The sequence below is a fragment of the Protopterus annectens genome, chromosome 12.part0 (genome assembly GCF_019279795.1).
Source record: "Protopterus annectens isolate FY-2018-M chromosome 12.part0, PAN1.0, whole genome shotgun sequence".
NCBI lineage: Eukaryota > Metazoa > Chordata > Ceratodontiformes > Protopteridae > Protopterus > Protopterus annectens.
The window spans coordinates 923,794,293-923,805,846 of NC_056746.1; the positions used below are offsets into that span (position 1 = coordinate 923,794,293).

The 11,554-nt window shown below is 39.0% G+C and overlaps 1 protein-coding gene across 6 annotated transcripts in view; it reads right to left on the minus strand.

Moving 5' to 3' along the window:
- Positions 1-11,554, minus strand: part of RIPOR3 (RIPOR family member 3) — an 856,049-nt gene that overhangs the window by 258,979 nt on the left and 585,516 nt on the right. For 5 of the 6 annotated variants that reach the window (XM_044089953.1, XM_044089949.1, XM_044089950.1 and 2 more), the window contains one exon: positions 2,512-3,117. The exons of the other annotated variant lie outside the window; for it this stretch is intronic. In XM_044089953.1, coding sequence (XP_043945888.1) covers positions 2,512-3,117 — 606 coding nt within the window. The remainder of the gene's footprint in view (positions 1-2,511; positions 3,118-11,554) is intronic. 6 annotated transcript variants of the gene reach the window in all.

The window sequence follows — 11,554 nt, forward strand, 5'->3', positions numbered from 1 at the left end:
CCTACCTACCAGCCACCATTGGTGTCCCCCAAGGCTCTATAACTGGCCCCCTCCTTTTTAACATCTTTAGCAATAATCTCTATATAGAGTCCAGACAAAGCCCTTTAATTCAATATGCAAATGACTACTACTATCTGCTCATCAAGCAGCCTGTCCCACCTAGAGCAAACAACCCAAGACTCTTTCTCCTCACTGGAAAAATGGTTTAATGACTCCCAACTGTTACTGAACCCCAAAAGACAACACAAATCACCCAAAAACATGCTATGCTGATAAATAAAATTTTAAAATATGTTCCCTAAGCAACACAGTAATTGAAGTTGTTCCATTCATCACATTCCTAGGTGCAACAATTGATGACATTTTAAAATTTGATCTCCATATCCAAACATTAAAACACACACACACACACATATATATATATATATATATATATATACACACACACACACACACACACACACACATTCACTTGTGGGGCACATATTGTGATATATGGACCTGGGTTGCTTTTAGGTAAGGATTGCTAGATCAGAGAGCAGCAGCAGGCAGTAGGGGAGCCATCTACAGCTCTGCAATCATATATTAATGGCATCAGCAACATGTTTTTTGAATTAGTGCCATTAGCTAAGGCTGATATGGCTAAACAGATATGGTTTCTAAGAAACACTTAAAACATAACATTGAATTGGACATTTTTAATCAGTGAAGCATGAAGTTCCAAATGGTAAGGTTGCTGATACTTGTAACTCTCACTAAGGCTAAAGGAGTGCTGTAACTGGAAAAATATTTACTCATGTTTATAAACAAAATGGGACTTTATCTCTGCCCTGTGTGTTCTAGTAGCCTACTACCAAGCAGATTTTGTCAAAATAATTTCTAAAACTGGTGTTTTGCGCTGCCAGCCAACCTGCCCCATTTTGATCCTCATTACCACGGCCATAATTCTATCAATGGTCACAGCATAGCTAACATAATAACATCTTTGTGCCCTTTGAATTGTATCTGGTTAGACTTTAGTAGCCCATACAAATCTACAGGCAAAATATGAGGTCACACCAATCATACTGCACATAGCTAGAATTGTGGACATGAAAGAGGTCATTGTGGTGTGGGCGGGCAGTACTAATCTGCAAATTTATGATGATTTAATTAAAATACTGTACAAAATACTGTCTGGGACAGATAAGATACCAGATACTGTAAGTAACATAAATGTAAGTAGCATGTCTAAATGCTGTACTACTTTCAGTAGACCCTTGGAATGTCCACTAGCCAGTCATTCTACAACCCCCTTCCCCCTGGCAAACTGGCGTTTAGTTGAAGCATTAACTCAAATGTCTTAGATGTGGACCAAGGTTATAAGGAGCAATTTATATAAACGGTAACAAAAAGATGACCAAGTGACTGGCATTCAGTGCACGATTTTAGTCCATAGTTCATTACTATTAAATTAACCCTAAAGATAAGTGCATCAAATATTGCTGTAAGGTCACATTACGTTAAATGAATCCTAAAGGTGATAACTGAATGGCTCACTACTGGAAATTAGGTGTTTAATCATGGGCATATTTCATAGTCAGTAATGTGATGACATTACTACTGCCAACACCTGGTCCACCACAGCTAATCATTTAATAAAAGGCACCGCATACACCATCCAGTGCCTAGGCTTACTGGAGGCTGGGATAGAACATCAATGCAATCACATTAATCATCTCCATTGTGAGAATATTGATCTTTGCTGGGTTCAGCATCAGTCATTTTGCAAAGAGTTGAATTAAAGTTGATGAAGAGACATGTTTCCAAATATGGTACTAAATATGAAAGACAAGCAAATTATTATTTATATAATTGTGATAAATTGTGCCATACTTTCCTGTGACATCACTGAAATGGAGCATGTAGGTAGTAAACAAGTGGTTTAAGTCTGCCCCATGCAGAATCCCATGTAATACTAGTCACTACCAAGAAAAGTTGCTTCAGATATCATCTAGAACTGACCAGTCTGCTGGAATTCAGATCAGGACAGAATGTGCCAGGTAGCATGTGCATGGTCTTCAGACAGCATACAGACTCTTATGGTACCCAGGATCACATGGTACACAGAGAAAGAGGAGGATCATGATAAGATCAAGCATCTGGTCCCTTGCTTGGAGACCATGAGCAACCTTTTATAAGGTGGCCTCACTGTTGTGTCAGCAGCTAAAGGTAGGTGGAGAAGGATCATGTTGGTATTAGGTAAATTGTTATAGGATAGCAGTGCGCTGTACTGCCACCACACTCCCTTCTAATATTATACTGTAATAACTAAAACAAAGATTTTAAACTGGTCTACAGTCTCCCAACTACACACATCAAAATTAGTATAAAAATTGGGCAGTGTTTTTGAGAACATAGTTTTGGGAAGTCAAAGTAGACCCCAATTCTCATTAAATGTATTCTATAGCTTATCTATAGCTTGCAGTTGTATGTTTCAATATTCCAAGTACAACACAGTTTTACTCATACCTTTAAGCTGGCTTTGATGTACAAGAGCTGATGTTCTAGGCACCATAATTCTTTCCACTGTTCTTGCGGTGTCTTTAACTTTTCCAGTACTTCTAGAAGTAACTTCCCAATGCAATATGCAGCTCCATCTACCTTTAACCCGTGGTTAGAAACAAATGTAGTATTTTGTGTGCAAGTATTATTTACAGACAAATTATGGTTTAAATGATGCTTCTTCAAGTGGCTCTGTCCAATGGCATCCTTATTTAATACCGGCTGTGTGACTGATGTGGTTTGATGTCTGTGATTAATTGCACTTTGTTTCAAAATGTCCGGCGTTTGATACCCTCTTTGCTGTGCAGACTGTCCTTGTTTTCGTTCGTCTGTAGGAACAAATTCTGATGTGGTCAGTGGCACAGTCTCACTGTCTAGTATTTCAAAACTGGTTTCTGCTCTCTCTGCCTCAACGCTCACAGATTCCAGTGTTTCACTTTTGTCATGAATTGTAGTCCTTGAATGTGACTTACAACTCCCGTTAGTAAGCAGACTAAGCATTGAATAACCATGGATCTCATTGGCTATAAGTGAAAGCATATCTGGAGAGTCTCTGCGGTGCTGTAGAACAGACTGAAGGAGAAAAAAAGGAAAAAGAAAAGGCTTACTTATTGCTTATGTAACTTACTGGCCATAGATATACAATTAAAATTGCCAACATATTCTCAAAATTTTAAAAAATGTTTCTTCAAAAATGCAACTGCTAATAACGCTCCCCTCCTACAGTTTTACACTTTACATAAATGTGTCATAAGTTTCATGTATTCAGTGTGTACTGCAGGATCATGTACCAGAACAAATCCCCTACAAAGTGATCAGCTATACAGTTCTTACTGCTACAACTTATCACCACTACAAATAACTAAACTCCCTACTTACCTCAATGTTAAACCATCTACAATCATTACTTCCAAGTAGTTGGAGCTCAGTCCTTATTAGCTCAGACTCATTAACCCAGAATCACCCTCTGTAAGTACTCCCTTGCTCCAAATAACCCGATTATATATAAATAATGAATGTTTTTAATGCTTTTCATTATACTCAACTAGGATTGCTTGTTTATGTGTTTCAATAATGGATATTCCATTTTAACTAAACTGTGGACTGCCTACTATTTTCTCGTTTATTTTGCAGTATGTATTTTTACAGTTCGATTTTTATTAGTGAACTAGGTGCATAACACAATTCAAGGAATGAACTTCACACCCTTCGCACTGCGATGTTTCTTCTTGGTTTGTTTCTATATTCATTAACTCTTAGCTCACCTTCACTTGTGCAATAGCTCACCCTTGCTTGTGCAATACCTTTGCTAACCCTTCCTATTATTAACCACGATCATTCAGCTATCTTTCAGTGACAACCCTCTTTTTTCTTTTTATTTTCTTCCCTATTATATACTCTCTGAGAGTAGGCATTAATATTCATGAGATGTAAAGGGAGATTTGTCAGTTCAAATTGAAGGAGATGTATTTCATTGGATTAACAATTAAATAGGTGACTTAGAGATTATTTAAAGGGCTTTTCAAGTCAAAAATGGTTGTCTGATGAAGTCCTGTATGTAGGACGAAAACGCATGTATTTTATTTTTTCTTGGTGAATAAAAGCGTTAATTTCACTGGCGCTCTGTGATTTTGGTGTTTGATACTATAGAGGAGAAGACCGTGGTCCAAGGCGTTCTTTTTGTTTGTTTATTGGAGTTTTAGAACTGCCGTTCTGCTGAATTATATACTCCCTTGATGTCCCAAACTTTTTAACTGTTTTGCTATTCTTCATATAATTTATCAAGTGCTTCTTCAGAATAATGGATTAAGGGTGGGGGTCTGGCTGAATGATGATGTGAACAAGATGTTTAGTTTGTTGTACTCTGATGCTTATGAAGAATGAAGAAACGCCAGTTAATCAATTGAATATAGCATATAGGGATATTGACCTTACTTTGGAGGAGATGTTACTAAATCACCAAATAACAAAAGAGGAGTTTGATTTTGTTATGGTCCACAGACCTAAAACCCCACCATTTTGGTATCCCTAAAATACCTAAAAACCTCACTAACCCTCCGATGCATCCAGTAGTTGATGCCAAAGCTTTCAAAGACCTTCTTTTTGGCTAAGTATATTGACCATGGTACTACAATTATTTTTAGTGGTAATCCCTATTTATTAAATGATTAGTGGGATGTTTTATTTATTTATTTATTTATTTTATTTTATTTTACATTTGTTAACCAGGCTAGTCTGGCTGGATACATGTCCATTTTCAGCAGAGGCCCGAGGAGAAAAGCTCCACTATCAGAATAAGACAATACAGTTTACGAAAACATTACTAAACTAACACTAACATAATGTAATGAGGCAAAATACAAATGAATATACAGTTTTCCTGGACTAGTCTGAGTAGATGACAAACAAAGTTCAGTTAAGGGGCTAAGGAGATAAGCTCCAGTATCTAAAATACAAAGTAAAGTTAAAAAATATCATTAGTCAAGTTGAAAAATATCATTAGTCAGTAGTCATGATAACAAATTAGGTATTAGCAAAAAGCAAGAAATCTGTTAATATAAAGTGTTAAAAGAGCATGTTGGAAGTTTAACAGGTAATTATGTAGTTAAAGATAAGGAAAAGGCAGAAAATAAGGTAGACAGAAAGTGGGAAGAGTATATTATCTGTTTGGTACAAGTATTATGGACTTAGTAAAGGTTGGGAGTATCCAGTTGGAAAAGGAGAGGGGGGAAACAGGATAGTGATGAAATGCAAAGGTAGCAGGATTATAGGAGGTCAGCTCAAGGTAGCAAGAGACAGAAAAAAAAGATGGTTAGAAGGGGAGGCAGACAGAAATTTGAGAGAAAAAAAGAGTGATGGTCCAATAAAGGGGGCTGATGAAGTCAGTCTAAGTTAGAACGGGAGCGGAAAACAATTACACAGTAGCAGACTGGAGAGAGTAATAAAAATGCTGAGCTCAGTCGGGATTGGAGCAGGGACATAGCCAGTGAATTAGTAGGTGATTTTTCATCTGTTTTTTGAAAAGGTGACAAGAGCTTAGGGAGGTCAGTTCTGTGGGAAGTTTATTCCAGTAAGAACCGATAGTGTTTGCAAATAAGGAATCACCTGATTTGTTATGAGATTTCAAAATAGTAACTAGTAGCTTGTTGGCTGATCTAAGTGTCGTGAGATTTTTATAAGGTGTGATGAGTTTATTTAGTATGGGCATATTGGAGGGGTAATGTAGAATTTTAAAAGTGATGATCAGTTGTTGTAGGAGTATTAGGTTTGGGAGTTCAAGCCAGTTTAGTTTCTTTAAGTTAAGACAGTGGTGAGTTTGGAATGGAGAGCCAGTGGCAAATCTGGCTATACTGTGGTAGGCAGTATTCAGTTTCTGAAGATTAGCTTTAGATATGTTGATAAAGGAAGGAGAGGCACATTAATGTAGAGGGAAGGTGAGTTTGGGCGAGGGCCACTCGGGAAGTAGCAGTAAGATAGGGCTTTAGTCTTTATAGGGCACCAATCTTTTATTGACTGTCTTGATAGTTAAATCAATGTGATAGTCAAAATTTAGCTGATTGTCTATGGTGACGCCTAGCAGTTTAGTGCAACAGTCAGGTTTGATGACAGTGCCATTACAGGATGCTATGGAAAAAGAGATTGGGGTGGATTTACAGGTTGGGGTAAAGAGTAGTAGTTTGGTTTTTGGGATTTAGGAGGAGACAGATATGTTGAAACCATTTTTCTGCTGCAGTGAAGACTAATTGGGTAGCAGAGTGGAGTTCTGCTGGGGAAGAAGCAGAGCAGATGAGAGTGGAATCATCTGCATATTGTATACAGGTGGATGTTGGGAGGGAAGTGGGCAGGTTATTAATGAAAATAGAGAAAAGTAGGGGACCTAGGATGGATCCTTGTGGGACGCCAATAGTAATTGGGAGTTGAGAGGATAGATGGCTGTCCCAAAGGACTGCTTGTTTTCTATTAGTCAAGTATGAGTTGAACCACTGTAATGCTTGTGAATCCAGTGAGAGGGATTTTAAGGTATCGAGGAGAAGTTGATGGTTGACCATATCGAATGCTTTTGAGAGGTCCAAGAATAGTACAGAGGAGAACAGGTTGTTATTTCGGTTTTTATTGATAGTGTCAGTGAAAGAGAGAAGGGCAGTAGAAGTACTGTAGTACGGTCTAAAACCATGTTGAGAGTCTACAAGCAAGTTGTTATTCAAGAGATAATGTAGAAGTTGATGGTGAATGCAGCGTTCCATTATTTTGGATAGAGGAGATAGAAGGGCAATAGGTCGAAAGTTGGACATTTCGTTGGAGTTCCCTCCTTTATGGAGGGGAATAATATGGGAGATTTTCCAGCAGGATGGGATTTTGGATTCTGTTATAGTTCTGTTTATTAAGATGGAGACTGGGTAGGCTATTTCGGTTGCAGCTAGTTGTAGATATTCAGCTGGAAGTTTGTCAGCAGAAGGGGTGCAGGGTTTTAGTTTAGAAAGTAGTTTCCGTATATAGGTTGTTGAGACGGTCTCAAACTTTAGCATGTGGGTACTGTTTAGAGTGGGGGTAATTTAGAGGGATGGGGGGGGGAGTCATGGTGCTTGCAAGTGAGGTGACTGTTTGAGAGAAGAAGTTATTAAAGGTGTTGGCTATTATGTTAGGTTGGGTTTGTGCTAAACTAGCTGGGGTAGGTGTTTTGGTGTTGCCTGGATGGAGTAGTTTATTTATTCCTGACCAGAATTTTTTTGGGTTTTGGTTTTGGTTTTGTTGATATTGAAAGTGGTAGTTTTTTTTATCCAGAATGATAAGTTTCTTTGTTTTGTTTCTCAGATGTTTGAAATTTTGATGGTCAATAGGGTTTTTTGTGGACCTCCATTTAGACCATAATTTATTTCTAGCTCGCATAGTTTGTTTAGTTGTATCAGAGAGCCATGGAGCTGCTTTGGAGCTGACTCTGACTAAGCGGGATGGGGCATGCTGGTTTAGAATTTGTAGGAAGGTATTGTTGAAATGGGTTACTGCTTCATCTATTGGGAGGTATTTTAGAGTTGACCAGTTATATTCTTTGAGTTCATTTTGAAAGGATGCTAGATTGAATTCTGTTTTGTTGTATTTGGTACGATAAGTAGTTAGCTTGGGATTGTTGCATTTTTGTTTAGTGATAAAGGTAAGGAGGTGGTCGCTGATATTGTCAGGGAGTATTCCTGTTTTATAGGAGAGGGGATTGTTGTTGTTGGTCAGTATCCAGTCTAGAATGGTTTGTTTGTGGGTGGATTTATGTATTCTAGTAGGGGAGTTGATGGTTTGGTGAAAGTTAAAGAGATTAAGGTGAATGGTGGGTTTGGGGGATATGCAGGAGCTCCAGTCAATATTAAAATCACCTAAGATTATGGTTTCCTGGGGAAAGGTGCAGGAAATCCAGCTTAGGATATTTTCTAGGGTATTGATGTTCTTGCCTGGGGGGATGTAGGAACATATTATGTTTATAGCCTTGGATTTATTAACTTGGAGTTTGGTGCAAAGTATTTCAGCATTTGCTGGGGTGGGAGGCAAGGAGTCAATTAAGGCTACCTGAAGTTGGGATTTGTATAGGAGGGCCACTCCTCCACCCTTTTTATTTGGACGATCTTGCCTTAAGGTGCTGTAGCCTGGGGGAGTGAATTCATTGTCTTTGGTACTGGGTTTAAGCCAGGTTTCAGTGAGACAGAGGATATCAAAGGCGTAGAAATCAATTAAGGCATGGAGTTGTGTGACTTTGTTGTTAATGCTACGAATATTTAGGTGAGCAATAGAGAGGGAGTCAGAGGAAAAGGGTGGGTTAGAATAGTTAGCAGTTTGGTTTGAAGGGATGTGATTGTGGAGGGTATTGGGACCAGGGTTGGGGTGGATGTCCCCATGTAAAAGTAAAAGTGTTTGTGGGGGTTGAAGGACCTTTGTGTATTTGAATGGTATTAGATAGAGCCGTTTGGAGGTTGTGAATTTGTAATGGTGGGCTTTATGGTAGAGAGGGGGGAGGTAGGGACAGGTAGATAGTATATTAATATGTGTTTGGTTGGGTAGAGGAAGTGTGGTTGTAGTATGTTTGGCTGATGCAGGAGTTTGGTTAAGCTTGAGATTTTCATAGGAGGTAAGGGTGTAGTAGTAAAGCAAGATGTTAAGGAGAAGAAGAGGAAAGAGTGATTTAAGGGTTAAAGGCATGTTTATATAGAGTGTGAGGCTAGTAATTATAGGACTGCACGGTTTGTAAAGATAGGGTGAGGCAGTTTGGAGAAAGGGTGTGGTTGTAGGAGTGAGGAGTAGATTGGTAGATGTATAGGAAAATAGTTATAGGTAGTTGGCTAATTGGGGGTGTGCCTAAGTATGTATAAAGGTAGGACCCCTGGGGGTGGGTGGGAATTGGGGGTAGGGTAGGGGAGCGGAGCGGGGCAGACCAAAGTAAGAGGAGCAGTGAGAGGAAACAATCAGTAAGGAGGAAGGTAAGCACTAGAGACAGTAACGGAGTAGCCAAGGTGAGAGTCAGAAGAGGAGGACATAGAAAGAGAGGGGAAACACCTGGCAGAGTAGAGGAGCGAGTTAGGTAGCGAGCTGTATAAGAGCTAGGAAGGAGAATGGGTAGCAGGGTTAAGAGGGCTTTGTCATCAGAAAAAGAAGAGTGCCACAAGCTCAGGGAGGGTGGTGGGGTAGCAAAAGAAATGAGATTACAGGTGTATGATGAGTGCCATCTAGTGGCCAAATCTATAACAGCTATGAAGAGATGGAAGCAGTGCAATATTAAGGTGAAGTAGGGTAGTGGAAAGAATGGTGTAACAAGGCAGAAGGGTAGCTGTGGTAGTAGGGGGCAAAAGGTAGAACAAAAGATAGTTAAACCAGGGGGGTATGGCTGCTGGCAGATATGGCAGGAGAAGTAGTGCACCTTGGAGGTGCTGGGGTCAGATATTTAGTAATAATTAAGCTAACAAATAATCTGTTTGTAACATACAATAAAAGTAGCTGTGGCCTTTAGTCCAAGGGCTGTTGGGTTACCCAGGTCACAGAAACACTCAATCAGGCTTAGGTAGTTGGGTTGAGCTGGTCTTGGAGTCCAGAAGGGCACAACAAATGTAGAAAGGTGAGAATAGAAGCTATGCAATGCTTGTGGTTAACAGAATATTAATGTCCACCAAGTCAAACACCTGGAACAGAAAATCAGATGGGGTAAAATCCAGCTGGTGACAGAGTTGAGGTACTGAATGCTTCATTTGAAAATCTGTTAGGTTGCGTGGCTCCAGCAGAACTTCCAGAAGGAAAGATTTTTAACACCTTAGAAGCTGCGATTTGCTTTATACAGAAAAATAAAATCATAATTCACAGAGATGTCACACAATAGGATTATCTTTAACATTTTGACCAGTTAGTGCTCCCATTGCTTCTGACATTTATTGCAGTTTGACTAATAACAAGGCAGTCCAAAAAGGCTACTTAATGTGTATGTCTTTGTCTTTTGAAACAACCGCTTCACTAAGCACACATCTGAGTTTCAGCCTTGATATTCTCTCAAAAAATGCCTGCCTGGGCAAAATTAGATTTCCGTTAACTTCAGTTGATAACAGACTGATTTCAACTATGCACCCTTTTGTTGTGCCTTGGCATGTGTGTAACGTTTAACTTTGTGCACGCTGAGATGTTAAGCCGTTTAGTCCTTATAACAATTTTTTGGGTGTTTGGTACTAGCATCTTCGCACTTGTTATCTTCTCTGTCACAAAGCTGAATAGCTTCTAAGCTGAGGTTCTTGATCATGTCGTCGCAAGGGCTGGTCGGGCTGCTGATGCTGTGGCCTAGTCGCGGCACGTCCATTTTCGGATTCCTTGATAGCACCTTGGTTTGGTTCCCCCTTTTGTGACAGGGCTACACGGTGAATGTTCACCTTGCGAGCAGTAGTCCACGCTGCGCTCTTTACTGGATCTCCTTTACTGGTTTGGCTCAGGCAGCGTCAGCAAGTCGTCATCTGACCAATGTTTTGACTAATTTGTAATCAGTTGGTTTGTGAGGACCTGTTCTTTGTCACTATTGATGTGCAAGATTTATTTTCAGTCATCCCACATGATATTGAAATAGAGTGGCTTTATGAATATTTGTGTTTTTATACTGATATGGACAAACACAAGGCAGATGTACTCAGGACCATTGTGACTCTGGTGCTTGAAAATAATTATTTGGTATCTGAGAACCAACTATTTAGGCAGAGAAATGGGGTTGCGATGGGGGCAGTTTGTGCCCTTATGTTCGCAAATGCAGTTTTTTCTTTTTGGGAATTAAACTATGCAGTTAATTCTGAACGGACGTGATCCTGGGTCTTTTACAGCTGCTTCCTTGATGACATGATTTTCTTTTGGAGGAACAGTGAGGTGAAATTGAATGAGTTCTATGATTATTTGCACTCTGCGACTAATTTTCTTAGATTTACAATGGATGTTCAGGGCAGTTAATTTTTTCTTTTATTTTACCATTTGTATTAATACGGAGAAGAAATGTTTTGAATCAGCAATTTACTGTAAACCTACTTATTCTAATTATTTTCTGCATTTTGATAGTATGCACCCTTAACGCCAGAAAAAAGCCCTTGTTAAAGGGCAGTGTGTACGACTGGCTAAGATGGTTACTGATGATTCGGAACTCACAGATGAGAGCAATAAGTTATTTGATATGTTCAAGGTGAAGGGATATCCAAAAACTTTTCTTAAAAATATATTTTATGAAGTACAAGGAGGTTGGGTTATTTTGTCCCATTATTAGGAAGGGGATCTACAGCATTGTCTTATCAAAGAAGAGAGGAAGGTGTCTCAAACTTTTAATAAGGCCCTTGTCTTTACATTTAATGCACATTTTTATGATTTCAGAGCAATAGTTTAAACTAATTGGAAACATTTTGGAGTAGACCAAGAATACCTGGAAATTTTGGGGGAGCAACCAGTTGTGTATAAAAAAATTTGTGTTGTAAAACATTATTAGAAAAACCTGTAAATGATAACTTTTAGACAGAATAGTTAA